The following is an 18,357-nucleotide window of genomic DNA, read 5'->3' on the forward strand; positions in this document are numbered from 1 at the left end:
CTCCCTGACCAGGCCTTCTGCATTGGGAATGCAGTCTTAGCCACTAGATTACCAGAGAAGTCCCTGACTTTTTTTTAAATAACCATTTTAAGGAATAGACAAAGCAGTCTTAGTAAGTATATGCAAATATAAGAGGACTAACATTCTCTGTTCTCCATTCCTATTCTCTGTGATCCTCTCAAAAATCCTGGGGAGAAAATATATTTTTGTTCATTTACCTTACTTAACCAAACCCAGTAACTCATTCAAAGCCCTTCCATAGAAAGTGTTCAGTTACAAATTAACTAAAGTAATGAATTTATAACCTGATGGGTCTTCTGTTGGTTTGAAAATCTGGGTTCCATTTTCCATACACAAGAAACTGTTTGAGGACAAATTGCCGGAAACTGAAACTGTAGATTCATATTCATATCTGTATGAACACAAAAACACACTTGTGTTACGGAGTCGATGAGGACAACGTGAGCATTGTGAAGCTGTTCATGCTTCATTTAAGATACAACATCCAAACCCAGGAAATGAGATGTCTTTTTATCTTTGCCACCCAATCATCCTGGATTGATGTTGCCAAAATGAACTTGCCACTCATGTAAATGTCTGATTCACTCACAGTTGGCTTTTGATTATCTGCATATCTACACTTTAGATTACCTACCATCAACCTTTTGTGATTTTTAGGTGATCATTTCCTGGAAATATTACTGTGGGATAAGGAACAAAAACTAAGAAAAATAATAGACTCTACAAAGTATAATTAGAAAAATAAAGGCTTGTGGGGGGAGAGGAACAACATAATGAAACAAGTCTCCCATTTTGTTTTCTCTAAGGTTTGCTCATAAGATACATATTCCCACTTTCTGAGAATTCAAACAATAATCTCTTCATGCATTTACCAATCTCCAAGAAAAACAAAACATTTGCCCATCATAATGAGAGACCTTTGGATATTCAAACACTATGACAGTGCAGTGTAATGATGTTTTCTCTTCTCACAAGAACAAAATGGTTAATAGATTATGAATGTATACCTTATATACCATAGGCAAATTACCACAAGAATCCTAGGCCCTTTCCAAAAAGTAGATTATTTTTTAATTTTTGTTGGAGTATAGTTGATTCATAATGTTATGTGAGTTTCTGTTGTACAGCAAGGTGAATCAGTTATACATATACATATATCTACCACTGTGTGCAAGAATGCCTTAGAAGAAATGGCGTAGCCATCATAGTCAACAAAAGAGTCTGAAATGCAATACTTGGATGCAGTCTCAAAAATGACAGAATGATCTCTGTTCATTTCCAAGGCAAGCCATTCAATATCACAGAAATCCAAGTCTATGCCCCGACCAGTAACGCTGAAGAAGCTGAAGTTGAATGGTTCTATGAAGACCTACAAGACCTTCTAGAACTAACACCCAAAAAAGATGTCCTTTTCATCATAAGAGACTGGAATACAAAAGTAGGAAGTCAAGAAACACCTGGAGTAACAGGAAATTTGGCCTTGGAGTACAGAATGAAGTAGGGCAAAGGCTAATAGAGTTCTGCCAAGAGAACGCACTGGTCATAGCAAACACCCTCTTCCAACAACACAAGAGAAGACTCTACACATGGACATCACCAGATGGTTGACACTAAAATCAAATTGATTATATTCTTTGTACCCAAAGATGGAGAAGCTCTATACAGTCAGCATAAGCAAGATCAGGAGCTGACTATGGTTCAGATCATGAACTCCTTATTGCCAAATTCAGACTTAAATTGAAGAAAGTGGGGAAAACCACTAGACCATTCAGGTATGACCTAAATCAAACCCCTTATGATTATACAGTGGAAGTGAGAAATAGATTTAAGGGACTACATCTGATAGAGTGCCTGATGATCTATGGGTGGAGGTTCATGATGTTGTACAGGAGACAGGGATCAAGACCATCCCCAAGAAAAACAAATGCAAAAAAAAAAGGCTGTCTGAGGAGGCCTTACAAATACCTGTGAAAAGAAGGGAAGTGAAAAGCAAAGGAGAAACGGGAAGATATAAGCATCTGAATGCAGAGTTCCAAAGAATAGCAAGGAGAGAGATAAGAAAGCTTTCCTCAGTGATCAGTGCAAAGAAATAGAGGAAAACAACAGAATGGGAAAGACTAGAGATCTCGTCAAGAAAATTAGAGATACCAAGGGAACATTTCATGCAAAGACAGGCTCGATAAAGGACAGAGATGGTATGGACCTAACAGAAGCAGAAGATATTAAGAAGAGGTGGCAAGAAAACACAGAAGAACTGTACAAAAAAGATCTTCATGATGGAGATAATCATGATGGTGTGATCACTCACCTAGAGCCAGACATCCTGGAATGCGAAGTCAAGTGGGCCTTAGGAAGCATCACTAGGAACAAAGCTAGTGGAGGTGATGGATTTCCAGTTGAGCTATCAAATTCTGAAAGATGATGCTGTGAAAGTGCTGCACTCAATATGCCAGCAAATTTGGAAAACTCAGCAGTGGCCACTGGAAAAGGTCAGTTTTCATTCCAATCCCAAAGAAAGGCAATGCCAAAGAATGCTCAAACTACCACACAATTGCACTCATCTCACACGCTAGTAAAGTGATGCTCAAAATTCGCCAAGCCAGACTTCAGCAATACATGAACCGTGAACTTCCAGATGTTCAAGCTGGTTTTAGAAAAGGCAGAGGAACCAGAAATCAAATTGCCAACATGCGCTGGATCATCAAAAAAGCAAGAGGGTTCCAGAAAAACATCTATTTCTGCTTTATTGACTATGCCAAAGCCTTTGACTGTGTGGATCACAATAAACTGTGGAAAATTCTGAAAGAGATGGGAATACCAGACCACCTGACCTGCCTCTTCAGAAACCTGTATGCAGGTCAGGAAGCAACAGTTAGAACTGGACATGGTACAACAGACTGGTTCCAAATAGGGAAAGGAGTCCGTCAAGGCTGTATACTGTCACGCTGCTAATTTAACTTATATGCAGAGTACATCATGCGAAATGCTGAGCTGGAGGAAGCACAAGCTGGAATCAAGATTGCTGGGAGAAATATCAATAACCTCAGATATGCAGATGACACCACCCTTATGGCAGAAAGTGAAGAAGAACTCAAAAGCCTCTTGATGAAAGTGAAAGAGGAAAGTGAAAAAGTTGGCTTAAAACTCAACATTCAGAAAACTAAGATCATGGCAGCTGGTCCCATCACTTCATGGCAAATAGATGGGGAAACAGTGGAAACAGTGGTTGACTTTATTTTTCTGGGTTCCAACATCACTGCAGATGGTGACAGCAGCCATGAAATTAAAGATATCTCTTGGACTGCAAGGAGATCCAACCAGTCCATCCTAAAGGAGATCAGTCCTGGGTGTTCATTAAAAGGACTGATGTTGAAGCTGAAACTCCAATACTTTGGCCACCTCATGCAAAGAGCTGACTTATTTGAAGAGACTCTGATGCTGGGAAAGATTGAGGGCAGGAGGAGAAGGGGACGACAGAGGATGAGATGATTGGATGGCATCACCAACTCAATGGACATGGGTTTGGGTGGACTCTGGAAGTTGGTAATGGACAGGGAGGCCTGGCGTGCTGCAGTTTATGGGATCACAGAGAGTCGGACATGACTGAGCGACTGAACTGAGACTGATACGTATATCCACTCTTTTTTAGATTCTTTTCCCTTTTCAGTCCTTATGGCACATTGAGTAGATCTCCCTTGCTATACAGCAAGTTCTTATAGTTATCTATTTTAAATATCATTGTGTGTCTATATCAAGACCCCCATGCCCTTTCTCTGAAAGTAAATTATAAGCTGCGATAATGGAAGAAAATATCTCCAGCTAAATCTCTCTTTGTTAGAAATTATGTTGGACTAGTTTCTATATTTCTACTAGATAACAGAAAGCCAAAATAAATAAATAAATAAACTTACCCTTCTGAGTTCCAAATGAGCTAAAGAATGTTATACTAGGAAGTCACTGATAATTCTAGTTTCTAAGCTATTGAACATAATAAAAAAGAGTCAATATACCTTCCCCTTAGAACAATTGTCCAGTCATGGCCACAGAGCTTGGCTGTGAATTGTGGACAAAGGCTTTTGTTTCCACACTCATGATCCCGTGACACATGCCAGCTTCAGACAAAAGACTAGCACCTTTAGCAGAGGGTAGAAAGAAATATAAATAATAGCTGAATATCATTGATGTTGTCTTGGATAGGATAGAAAATAAAAGGATAGTAAAAACTTTTTGCCTGAAAACTCCTGATCCCTTCAGAAAGGAGATGTCATATCATTTTCACTTATCTGATCCACAAAACTCCTCCAAATAATTCATTCTAAGTCCATTCATCCTGAACACTTCAGCAAAATGACAGCTGATGGATTATAAAATGGCAAAAGAAATATAATGTCACAAAGGTAAAGAGAATGGAAGATTGACAAGAAGAAAGGGAATCTGAAATTTTGACAAGAAGATAAGATTTGGAAAATGGGAAAATCAATAAGTGGGTGGTCACTGAACTACAAAATATAAGAAATACAGGCCTGAGGAAGTGCCTGCAGAGGAGCAACCCAACATGAGCCACACACCCTTGGAAATTTCAGAGAGAATACTAGATAAAGGTGGGAGTGGATACGATCCCCAAAATCAGAGGACTGATTTTAAATGTGTATAAAGAGTAGTTAAACCTTTATAGGCATTGTCCACCAGCCCAACAAAAATGGCCTTTGACTGCCGACACTCAGAACAGGCACTTTGAGGACAGCTTGTTGTTGTCATTTAGTCCCTAAGTTGTATAAGAGGCCACACTAAAAACTAGGGATACTAAGTAAAAGACGAATCTATGTACTGAAGAGTGAGATGCCCACCTGGCAGGTAGCCAAGTTGCACCATGTCTCAGACAGCAGATTGGAGGACCCCTGCCTAGATTAACTGACAGGCTATGGTCAGTTCTGAGCCAGCTCTGAACCATCTAGTCCCTGTGCTGTGAAGAAGTCCTCCCACAACCATGTCGTACAAATGGACACAGAACTTCTGGTTAGTTTGTTGTTGTTATCCCTGTTTCTTAAGTATGAATAGCTAACCAAGGACCACCAGATGTATGAAGACCTATAACATAAGAACAGAGGCAAAGCAAATAAAAAACTGTACACTTGAAGGAGACAGAGACAAGAAGACAGATGAAGAAAATGTAGATGGAAAAAGACATTGCATTCTTAAAATAAGAGCAAGATGTTTCTTAAAAAGATACCTTCAAAGAACAACAAACAATACCTTGAAAATTTAAAATATGATAGCAGTGTTCTTGCCTGGAGAATCCCAGGAATGGCGGAGCCTGGTGGGATGCCGTCTATGGGGTCTCAAAGAGTCAGACACGACTGAAGTGAGTTAGCAGCAGCAGCAGCAGCAAAAGTTAGGAATGCATTCAAAGGTTTGGAAGATAAAGAAATCTCCCCTGAAAGTAACAAGAAGACAAAGAGAGAGAAAATTGGAGAAAAAAGATGAGAAAATTATAGGTTAACTCAGAGTTAACATTCAGGAATGAATGGAAGTTTTATAAAGAGAAGTGGAGGAGTGAAAGTTCCAGACAGAGCATGTGTGCTCAAGTCATGTCACAAGAACACTGGAGTCGGTTGCCATTCCTCACTTGGTAAAGAATCTGCCTGCAGTGCAGGAGACCCGGGTTGGATCCCTGGGTCTGGAAGATCCCCTGGAGAAGGAAATGGCAATCCACTTTTGTGTTTTTGCCTGGAAAATTCCATGGACAGAGGAGCCTGGTGGGCTGCAGTCCGTGGGGTCACAGAGTCGGACATGACCAAGCACACACACATGCCATAGGGAAATGAAAGTGGGGATATTATCCAAGAAACAATACAAATAACTTTTATAAATTTCCAGATTGGAAGCACCTAGAACAACAAAGGAAAAACACTTATACCAAGGCAATTATCATGAATTCAAACTCTGGAGTTTAAAGGAAAATCCCAGTAGCTCCAGAGAGAAGAAACTGGACGCATGGTTTAAAATGCTACAGGATTCTCAAGAAAAACATTGAAAATGATATTTTCAACATCCCTAGGGTGAAAACCTGAAACCAGGATTTTATACCAGGTAAACTGTCAACCAGGTATGGAAGGAGAACAGGAATATTTTCAGGTGTCCAAGGTCTTAAAATCGTTACATCCCTTACACACTTTCTCAGAAACCTATTAGATAATGTTTTCCACAAAAAGAGTAAGAATGAAAAGGAAAGTGGAAGATACGATACCCAGGAAGTAAGTAACTGAATGGATGCTAAGTCACTTCAGTCGTGTCCGACTCTGTGCGACCCCATAGACGGCAGCCCATCAGGCTCCCCCGTCTCTGGGATTCTCCAGGCAAGAACACTGGAGTGGGTTGCCATTTCCTTCTCCAATGCAGGAAAGTGAAAAGTGAAAGTGAAGTCGCTGAGTTGTGTCTGACCTTCAGCGACCCCATGGACTGCAGCCTTCCAGGCTACTCCGTCCATGGGATTTTCCAGGCAAGAGTACTGAATGGAAGAAAGAAGCAAAACAAGTTCCCAAGGAGAATGGTGAGTGAAAATTTCAAGGAAGCAGCCATGCAGCAGGGATAGAGAGTTCCTAGTTCAGATTGCAGATGGAATCAATGGTGACAGGGGAGGCAGCTCGACAAAAATGAAACCGTCTGATGTGTACAAGTATATTCAGAAGACATTGCCCTACTGGTAGAGAATTTGGTGATGATTAGTGGGAAATTAAAATGAATCAAATATAAAATGAGGGGAATTTCCCTATTGATCCAGTGGTTAAGAATCCACCTTCTAATGCAGGGGACACAGATTCGATCCCTGGCCAGGGAACTAAGATCCCACATGCTGCAAGGCAATTAAGCCCATGGGCCACAACTACTGAACCCATACACTGCAACTAAGGCCTGATGCAGCCAAAACTAAACCAATGAATATTTTTTAATATACTAAAATGAGGCAATTATTTAATCTAGGAAAAATTAAAAGTGATATAAAAAAGGAAAAATAGCATGGTTCAGCTGAAATATAAAAAATATTTACATAGTCACACATGGAATAGTGACTATGATTTTACAGTAGGAAGGCAATATGTTTATTTTATAACACTAAAGTATCAAAAACTAAAAGGATAAACCTTTACTTAGAAATATGGAAGCAAAGAGCAGAAGAAGAAAATGAGTTGGGCGTGGCCACCTCTGAAGAACATGAGCAATATTGAAGGGGTGGAGGACAACACTTTTTCAAAATAATTTTACTTTTTGCAACTTTGTACTCATTAATTTGGTAAAATTTAAAATAAAAATCAACCTGAAGACTAGTCTATCTCTTGGTGACCTATAATTAAACAAAAACTATAATTGTACAGAATAACATAATTAAACAGAAATAACTGGAAAAAAAAATTGTCTATAGAAAGGAGTAATCCCAAATTTTTCCAGGCCCTAAGAAATTTCACCAGTTTCTAACATAATCCCACAATAAGAGAACAGACTGTGTATGATTTTAGGCCATGAAATTTTTGCATCTTGTTTTATGTCCCTGGCTATGTTCCAGAGTCTCCCAGTTTACAGTCTATGGAAATTTGAATAGAATTTATATCCTACTATTGTGTGAAAACTGTATAAATTTAATTATGTTGAATTGGTTCACAGGGTTTTTCAGGTCTACTATATCCTTCTACTTATCTGTATATTCATTCTATTAATGTTTGAGAGTTTGATATTGAAACTCCAACAAAAATCTCAATTTATCTACTTAAAAAAATAATTGTAATATATAGTGACCTCATTCTGTATTTTCCAAGTCTCCTATAAATTTGTTATCATAGTTTGATAATTTTAAAAAATTAAAATTAAAAAAAAGAATCTTCATCAGACTCGACTCCACAAAAGCACTGTCCCAAATCTCTGTTTCATAAATTGACATGTTAAACGGAAGTCAGACAGCCAAGAGCATAGAAGAGGCAAGGACAGAGTCTGCACCTACAGTTCTTTTCGCAGTTCTTAGGACAGTTCTCTGTGCCTTTAGGAAGCATTATTCCTAAAAAGGAAATCCAAGCTTGTTTCCTGCAGCTGAAAATTGTACCTAAAAAATCATCAGAAGCTGCAATACTTACCGGCCCATGAGGAAGTGAGGTAGTGATTGTAAGAAACACCCTAGGCCCATAACCACACATCCAACACCAATCATTATTGGTCTATGCAGTTTTGTTCCAAAATAACTCACAAATATAATCAACAAAAGATTTCCTAGAAAAAAGTTGATGTGAGAAATGAATATTTCAATAATTATGAACAAAGTCTGAATTAATAACCTCACCCAATCATTAACTATCTAGCATTCATTGCATAATAAATATCTCAAATACTGGAATTGGTGCTAGAGGTGCATGAAGTAATAAGTGATTAAAACACAACTCCTGCCACAAAGGAGGGCTCTGTTTCATAATGTGTTTCAATAGAGGTTCTTGACCTGCAATCTATAAACCCTGAAATAGTCCATGAATAGAGATCAGTGTTCCATGAACTTGAGTGAGAAAAATAAAATTGCATCTTTATTTTCACTAACTTAGCTAAATATTAGCATTTCCTTTGACAATGAAAGCAGACACAAACTCCAGTGGTATTGGTAGCATGTACCATTTTGTCACCAATTATCACCAACAGAAGTTACAGGTATTTGCATATAACATTACAGCTGATGCAGATGCCTCTAAATATTATTGACACTGATGATTACTTCAAAGCTAGTGTAGATATTGTTGGTAAAAAGTGCAAATATGTTATTTTTAATATTTTGATAATTTAAAATTTTGATAATTTTGATAGTATATTTTATTTCAATATAATTGGCTTCCTTTGTACTCTTATAATTTTTAATTTATGCAATTAAAATGTTATTCTGAGAACATTTGGCATCAGATTGCCAAAGAGGTCCTTGACACAGAAATATTAATAACCCCGGCCAATCTCTTAGTGATTCTCCGTTACCTAGAGGATAAAAGATAAGTTTTGTAGTGAGCATACAAAGCTCTCCAGTAACTTATTTCTCATTCCTGCCCGTTTCTCCAGACTTATAATCTAGTAATTCCCACCTGAAGCTTGGCCAGTTGATAATATTGGGCTTAACATTGCTCTGCACATGAGCTACCACGCTGTTTCACCCTTATGCTTCTTCTTCTAAGGGAATTCTCTTCAAACTTATCAACCCTGTTTCTTCACCTGGAAAACTTTTCCTTCAAGAGCCTATCTTCCTTAAGGGAGGCTGTGTCTCTTCTCTATGTTCCTATAGGAATTGTCATGTACCTATGTCACCAAACTTACTGCATTCAATTAAATTATTTGGCATCTATGCCCTTTAGGAGACTGTGAGCTGGGTTTACACAGGGCCTATAGAAGGAGCGACTTCTGGCTCCATGGCCAGGATCTGCCACACGTGTGGTGCTACAGGAGGTCTGAGAGGAGGGAAGACTAGGGGACAGAATCAAGCATCACTGGTTTCAGTTTTGCCTTCTCCAATCCTAATTATTCTGTCAGATACTGATTAAAAGTATTAAAGGCAACTTTCCTCTTAAAGGAAGTAAAATCCACTATAAAACTAAAGGAGTAGTGTTTGTATTTTCATGCCAGTTTGTTCACAGGAGAAATCTTTCCCTTCCTCATTCTTTCTCTCTGTCCTCACATCTTCCCAATCAGCCACAAATATCAGAGCCCAAGAATAGACTTTATTCTTCCCTACAGGCTGTTTCTAAAATAAAGTTAGTGAGACATGAAAACAGTTTCTTCTTCCCTCTGTACTTAGAAAAGAGAATTGTCAACCTCCCAGAAACAACAGGAGAAGAAAAATATTTGCTCTGAAAAAAAATGAATTCCCTTTTCCCCCTTGATATCTTCTAAACGTGAAGATAAAGCTCTAAAGGTCATTAAATGATGGATTAAATATTAGTACTCTAAACACTCTGCTGCTCATGCTAGATGACCAAAAGACTATTCGATTTAAAAAAATTTAACCATTAGGATAAAAAGTCCTGTGATTGGATATGTGGCAATGTTTAAGTGTTATTTGGGGATAATATTTAAATGAATTCTTTCTAAACATATTCCAAAGTGAGCCAGGTTATTTAAGCCATTTTAGAAAATGTATTCAGTCAGATTGAATGATGTAAAGCAGAAAATAAGGAAAGTAAAATTCAGACTAGCTCCATAGATAATACATACAAAGAAGCAATGCAAAAACAATTCATTACCAATCTCAAAACTTCCATTAATAAATCCAACTAGAGATGTTGGGATGTTGAATTGTCTTTCTATTTGTGTGAGCATGGAATTCATATAAGATCCGGATAGTGTTTTGGATACAAATGCACATGTTATTGCCAACAGAAACATCTAAGAAGAAAAAAAGTACACAACATGAAAAACATTTTTAAATTGCATATTTGCCACTTGTTGATGAAATATCTTCTACCAAAATACTGATTGTTTCTAGTTCAAGTAACCCTTGTGTTTGGAAGAACCTTTTAAAGTGAACTCTTCTTATTTTCTGTGTTATGTTCTAACTTTAAAAATTCAAAGTTGAACTAATTGATTAGTGATATTGAATTTTGTAAGTCATTGGTAGCCTCATTATTTTATGGAAATGTCTTATATGTACATACAAACAAGTTGTCATTCTAAATAAGACATAGCAAATGATTTAAATAGATTTTCAGCACTATAATGCTATCGTAGAACAAAAGAATACATGCATGTTAATTTTTAAAAAAGAAGGTAGCATTACACAACGGCATTATTTCTTAGGAAATTTGCTTAAGTTCTCTTTTATGCAAAGCTATATGCAATGTTTACAGCATTATTTTGATATTTACTGCCAGTTAATTTATTTAAAACAATATTTAAATTATAAACAATAACAGAAATATTTCTAAACTGAACACATACTTTCTAAGATAAATAAATATGAATACAATATTCCACATATTGAATCATGTTTCCTATGTATTGGTATAACTTTAGACAGCTGTCAGGCTGACACAATCCATAACAAAAATCAAGGACAACTTAACAGATAGAATCATTGTGATCAGCAGAAACAAGAATGGTTAAAATATGAAAGGCTAACATTTTGATAGTTTTATTAAGTCAGAAGAGAAAAGATTTAGATCTTAGAAAGGGATTTGAAAAAGGAGCATTGTATACTGGGTAATCATAAGTTAGGTAGATTAATTACTGCTTCAAAATCAATAAATTATGGATAAATAGATTTACATCAACCTGAATGGTGGTCTCCAATCTTATACCATGGGGCTTTTTCCTTGACCTCCTTAAAAATATTTCCTGATGACACTTCCATCCTGAAAGACCATTCAATTCACTCTCCAGCTAGTACACTCATACACTAAAATCCTCACCCCTCCAATTTCTCAATCTTGAACCAACCGCATAATTTATACACTTCCTTCAAGAGAGGGCTCCAACTCAGCCGTGTGCTCCTCTGGATCAAAAAATGATCTCAACATCTTCACCTTCAAATTTACCTCTCCCTGCCCCTCTAATTTTCCTCCCACTTTTAAAAGGATGGATCCCTCCCCCTATTTCAGAGAATTTCTCCATCCATGTTCTGGAACCCATTCTTTCCATTGCTGAAGTCCTAATTCATCAATTACTAACCCCCTCCTCTAATTTCAACCTCATGCTCTTTACTACCTCCCTGTCTACTAACTTATAAATATATGCAAGATATTTCTGTCCTAAAAATCTTCCTTCTGCCCTGGTAGTTACTCCAGCTACTATCAAGCTGTTTGGAAGAACAGTCTAGATTCATTGCCTACACGAATCTTCCACTCAACCTTCAGTCTACTACAGTCTAGCTCCTCCTGAAGCTACTAGCTACTCAGTAAAAGGTCATTAACAACTTCCTGATTTCCACATCCAATAGATACTTCTCGGTCCTCAGCTAACTTGATGTCTCAGAGTCGTTTAGCATCATCAATCTCTCTTTCCTTCCTGAAATTTCCTCTCCCAATGCATATTTATGTCTCTGCCTACCTGCTAGACTCTGTATGCAGTCATCTTTTCTTCGGCCAACTTCTTCAGGCATTTGTCTCATACCATCTAGTTTTTGCCTGATATCTTCTTTCTAGTAAATCTCATATTCCTGTAGCTTTAACTACCACCCAGATGCCGAAATCTCTCAAATGGATACAGTTTAGCTTAGACAATTGCAGTCATTTTTTTGTCTCCTCTACTCTTTCCCACTTCCAATCTCCCTTCTACCTGCCACCACCACTAACTTGGCGCATGATAACTATTCATCAAATGAATGAATAAAATTCATAATTAGCATGTGATTCCACTTCCTAAAACTTTTCAGTGGCTTCCCATTAACAAAAACCCTTATTTTTTACATGGCAAACAAAGCCTCATCTATATGTCACTGTCTATCATCTCCTGCCCCTTGTCCCCAAGCATAATATTCCATTCTTTTAATTCACCATGCTACTTCAAATCTCAGTGACTTTTATAGGTCGTCCTCCACTTGTAGTGTTTTCTTCACTTTGTGCATCTGACAAACGTATGCTCAATATTTAAAATTCACTATACTATTATTTCTATTGTGGAGTCTTCCTTGTCTTTCGACTTCCCAGGTCTCCTCCTTATCTTCCCACTTTGTTGTGTTCCTGCCTGTATTACAGCCCTCAGCACAGTGCACTTTATTTTTTTTAAGGGACATTATTTTTTTATTGGCCATGCCACACGGCACATGGGATCTTAGTCCCCTGCAATGGAAGCCAGAGTCCTAACCACTTAACTTCCAGGGAATTCCCCACAGTACACTTTACTTATGTGTTTGGATGCCTATAACCTCCTACTTCACTATCCTGCAAGCATCTCAATGATAGGAGCCACATATTATTTACCTTTGAATCTTCAGTCTCACAAACAATAGGTACTCAGTGCAATTTACTGAATAAATGACAGAATCAGTATTCAAAAACATCTTGAAAAAGTAGTCAGATCTGAAAGTAAGCTGACTATAGATGAAATTCAATAGGATTAACTATATCTAAGCCAAAAGTTACCTGCACCAATTAATTTGGGGAAATCTGAATATAAATATATGTGGGAAAGACTTGGGAAATTTAAATATCAAGCTCAATATAAGTCAAAATGAATATTGTCATATGACTGACTAGATAGATAGCATAGTTATATCTCTAGCTTTTTATCCTTTTATATTAAATCCCATTTATAAAAACCATGTCTGGCATCTTCCTGTAAATCTTTGCAGAGTACACTGTAAATAATTTCACATGATTTTATAATTCAGATTTTATATTTAAAAACAAGCAAAGCCAACCAAGCACAGTACAAATCATATTTGAAAGAATAATTTCTTTTATTTAATATTTTAAGAAAAGAAACTAAATAAATCATGATCCCACTTTTCTTTTCCTGAAACATCAGGGTAGGCTGTCTAATTAGTGGCTATTCCTACTCATGTCTAGTACAAAATAACCTTGATATTTATAAAGCTAGTCCTATCAGCTTTTAATAATGCCCCAGCCTTTGAAGCAAACTTGTTGAAGAGAGCCATTACTTTCTAAAAATGCTTGCTTAATGAGCATATTTCTAAGGTCAGAAAATCAGAGAAACCCAAATGATTTATTAAGCAACTATCTTTTACCTGATAAACTTGTGCTTGCAATATTTGGCTGTCATATTCAGATAATATCTAATCCTGCCAAATTCCAACATTACAAAAAATTAAAAGCCAATTGTTAATATACAATTCTTGACTTTTATCCACAATAAATATTGTGGATATTAATAATAACTAGTATTTATTGGCTGTTTATGATATTCCAGTCATTGTTCGGAGCATGTAAAGAGAAAAAAAAATTCTATGAGATAAGAGTAAATTATCATTATCTCTTTCAGAGGAGAAACCTGGACCACAAAGAGATTAAGCAACTTATCCAAGGGCACATAGCAAACCAGCAGTTGAACTCAGCACAAATCTAGGAAGCCTGGTCCTCAGTCTTTATTTTTAAACCCTCGGTTTTAGGAGATGGACATCAGAATTAAGGAATAATTTAAGGGGATTTTTAAAATACATAATTAATGTGGCATTCCAGGCAAAAGTAGTTCTCTAACTCTATATCATGATTCTCAACTTTCTTGTGCATGTGTAGATTTTTCCTACACACATATAAAGAGAAAACAAACTTTCGCTAGGAAGAAAATTGGTGGCAGTGTCATAGTTTGATAACCACTTGTAGGCACTAGCTGTAGAATCAGGACAAGTATCCAGATCTGGTTTAAAATAAATTCAAATTTTGCTTGAAAGCAAAATGGTTTTATGGCTATGCAAAAAGAATTTCTCTGAAGTAGTTAAGAATACCCGAAACAGCTAGCAAAATGGGCATTTTTCTTATAGAGGATGACTGGTATGTTGCCAAAGCTTGAAGTAAACATTTGTCTTAGTGGATCATTGTGAAGTCATCACTGAATACAGATTAACAAAGCTTTTCTGTCCAATGTACCATTTTTCAGGAGAGATCTCCATACTCCTCTCACCAGAAGGGTGAACTTTAAATAGGCCTTTGATCCAGGAAAGTAAATCGTACTGTATTATGTGTGCTTGAAAATGTTTAAGATCCTGTCTCCCATTTAAATCCTTCAGAGCTATTCTGATTAAATTTCCTGAATCAATAATCCTATTTAGACACACTCTCAGTTACAAACCAATTTCGTTAAAGCAAGAAATTATCAATATATCAGGTAGTATGATGTTATTATCAGATCACTGCATGAAGATATAAACAACTTACAAGATCTAGGTTTAAAAAGAAAATACAGTACATATACGTATATCCACACAAAGCAAGTCCATACCTTCAACTTGGAAAGACATCTTATTCTATGAGTTTCAATTCTTTCCTCAGTTTCTCCCATGTTGTTCTTCTGAATAGTCCAAGATATTTATGTTCTAAATCTTGATATTTCTTAATTCTAGTCTTTTAAGAAGACAAAAATCTATTAAATTACTGACAAAGTCATAAAGGGTCATTCTTGTCAAGAAAACACTGAATCTGAATAACAGAATCAAGAATCCATTGTGTAACAAAAATACCTAGGAAGCTTCTGATTCAGATCCAGAAAGTGATGACGTTAGAGAAGATTTAGTTGTTAGTTTTCCATTGAAAAAGTTACATCAAATCCCTTTAGTTACTCTTTAGTGAGATTAAAGATTAAAATAATTTGTTATGGTCTCCTTGTAAAATAATAACCACATGGTTAAAACAAAGCTTTTCACTTCTTTAGCCAAAATAAATAAAACCAAAATGAGCTTCCTGGACTTACATGAAAATGCTGCTTTTAGGAACACATGGGCTTTGATTTGTGTTTGTGCTAAGTATCTGGTTTAGCGAGCCTACAAAGGCTCAATCTCATTTGGCCAGGCTCCCTCTTCAAGTTCTTTGGATTCCAAGACTTCCCTAGAGTCTCAAGAAGGGATACGCTTTCTGGGGCACTGCTGATTCAAGGAAACCTGGGGAGACATGGAATTTTAATCATGGAAATAGCCTAAGTAAAAACAACAAATAATTCTTTGATCTGGAAAGGAATCCTACAGCTGCCAGTTAAGAAGTGAGGTCTAGGAGAAGACCAAACAAAGGTGGCGATCTATATGTATACATATATAATAAATAGAGATATATGTGTATCTAAGTATATATATGTAATATATAGATACACGCTTTTATATGTAAAATAAAAAGATGGCCAGGTCTTTTAAATTCTACTAATGTGTTGTCAAAGATTTTGCCTATTTCCTTTCTTGAAACCAGGGCAATATTTTGTACCAAAACCAAACTATATCATCTGACAATATTTATTCTAGTAAATTTACTTCAAGTTGTCAGATGCTATTACAACAGTATCCCCAGGATTAATTGATTAAAATCCTCTGAAACATATCCATTTAACAATATCCAGACTGGCCCTTATTTTTAAAAACCTGAATCTAATTCCCTACACACATTAAGGCAGTAGCCACTGAAAAACTATATATGAATTTAATTCTCTTTAGTCCTTCTTTTGTGAAAACAACAAATATGTATCAAAAGTCTACACTATGCCAGTCATTATGCTAAGCATAGGATTCCAGCTGTGAACAGGACAGATAAGTTGCCCTAAAGACAATAAATATATATCACTAGAGAAGAATAAGGTTCTGTAGAAGGTACTTGAATGCAGATCCCAAGGAACTTATATATTTATTGGGAAAGGTAAAACTCTTCAGTAAAACATATTGGAATAGAACTGGACAGTGTGTGATCAAATACAAATTGTTTGGTATGTAAATGGTGAAAAAATTCATAGGTCACAAGTGAAAATTCTTAGAGACCACCCATAGCAATTCTGAATGACAATACAAATGAACTCACACTAAAACTCCTCCCATAAAATTCCAAATCACCTTAAGTACAGTTCAAGTTCATGACGCTAGTTTTAGATAAACCCATAGACAGGGGTGATTTATCAAAAGACTGGGAACACCTCTTCTTTGGTCTTCATCTATGGGGATGTAATGCGTGAGATGCAAGAGACCCAGGTTTGGGAAGATCCCCTGGAGAAGGAAATGGCAACCCACTCACTCCAGTATTCTTGCCTGGAGAATTCCATGGATGGAGGAGACTGGCAGGCTACAGTCCAAGGGGCCGCAGAGTTAGACTGAGCGACTGAACATACACAGTCTTTATCTGGTTTTATCATAAATTTCTTACCTCACTTTTTCCTCATTTTTTCCTTCTCATACATTTTAAATCCCTCTCTCCTATGCTTTTTTTCCCCTTTTTCCCCCATTCTTGCTTGCTTATATTTCAGTGTATGACAGTTCAATATAACCCCCCAACCAAACAATAAGAGGAAGAGAACTTATTCTTCTTGGCTCAAAGTTGTACTCATGCATCTTGGTGGCTAAAATCATGACTATTCTAAATGCTCATTTTCCCTATATTGCTACGGAGGCATAGAAGTTGGAGTTGGTAAGAGAAAATCACTACCCTGGGGAATTCTGTGTTTCCTTACATGCACTGTGATACTGTACAGGTTTTATCATCATGCCTCAAGGATTTGTTACAAAATGTGTTTCCAGCCTTGAAAGAAGTTTTTAAACAATTGTCTTAACTGGGACAAAATGCAGGGTTTAAAGCTAAGGATTTGGAAAGAATTAAACGTGATTCAATTAGTACTAGGATTAACCCTCAGTCATGTCCGACTCTCTGAGATCTCATAGCCCACCAGGCTCCTCTGTCCATGGAATTCTCCAAGCAAGAATACTGGAGTGGGTAGCCATTCCCTTCTCCAGGGGATCTTCCCAACCCAAGGATCAAACCCATGTCTCCTGCATTGCCAGGCAGATTCTTTACCATCTTAGCCACCAGAGAAGCCCTCAATTAGCACTAAACATTTCCAAATTTCCCAACTTATACAGTGAAAACATTTTAGCTTTTCAGGCTTTGGAAAAATTTTAGTGGAAATAAATAAATAAATACATTCTATTCTTCTTACTTAACAAAATTAATTAATGTCACCGTCACTGCTGAGCACTTTGGCCAGAAATCAGAGACTACACGTGTTTTTTCCTTCATACCCTCAAGACCAGACTAGTGCCAGCCTTATGAACAGTCCCCTTTTCTCATCACAGCTCTGTTTACATGGCGATTTCTGCTCCTAGGACTGCAGCATCACTGACCCAATCCCCATCAATCATCACTGCTGATGAAAATGCCTTGCTGCAGCTTTATTTAGTAGAGAATCAGTTTATTTCTCTAACTCCTTCTGAGCATTCAAATGGGAGCAGGTAATTCTGCAGGATGAACGTAGTTGAATTTTTTCCATGTGTACTGGTCACAACTCTGCTTTTTGTATCTTCTTTTTGTTTTCGTTCTAATTGTGGTAAAATCACATTACAGAATTGTTCACTCCAGAACAATTAGCACGTTTTTGGTTAGTGGATTTCTAGAAATTTTTCATCTTATGTGATTGAAAGTCTATACCCATGAAACAGCAACACTCTGGGGTTTTTGACACCCCTTGGTATCCAGCCCATAATGATGCATCTCAACCACGAAAGAATACAATCTTTTATAAAACAATTAAATGGTCTTATTGTGTTCTTTTCCCAATGATAAATATATAGCTTCTATTGTTACAAACCACCTGGGGAAATGCATACATTTAATTTTATATTATTCTATACTATTGAACTAACATAATAAAGGCTTTACTTATCATGGCAAAACTAATAGTACATACATGAAG

The 18,357-nt window shown here is 36.8% G+C and overlaps 1 protein-coding gene across 1 annotated transcript in view; it reads right to left on the bottom strand.

The window, feature by feature from the left end:
* The window catches only part of SLCO1A2 (solute carrier organic anion transporter family member 1A2), a 52,903-nt gene extending 37,869 nt beyond the window's left edge, over positions 1–15,034 (bottom strand). The window contains exons 1-4 of the mRNA XM_040235303.1: positions 14,926–15,034; positions 10,275–10,416; positions 8,145–8,277; positions 306–412 (exon numbers count right to left, since the gene is read on the bottom strand). Coding sequence (XP_040091237.1) covers positions 306–412; positions 8,145–8,277; positions 10,275–10,416; positions 14,926–14,985 — 442 coding nt within the window. The 5' untranslated portion in view covers positions 14,986–15,034. The remainder of the gene's footprint in view (positions 1–305; positions 413–8,144; positions 8,278–10,274; positions 10,417–14,925) is intronic.
* Positions 15,035–18,357: the final 3,323 nt, after the last annotated feature.

This window comes from Oryx dammah, unplaced genomic scaffold (genome assembly GCF_014754425.2).
Source record: "Oryx dammah isolate SB20612 unplaced genomic scaffold, SCBI_Odam_1.1 HiC_scaffold_29, whole genome shotgun sequence".
Lineage (NCBI taxonomy): Eukaryota > Metazoa > Chordata > Mammalia > Artiodactyla > Bovidae > Oryx > Oryx dammah.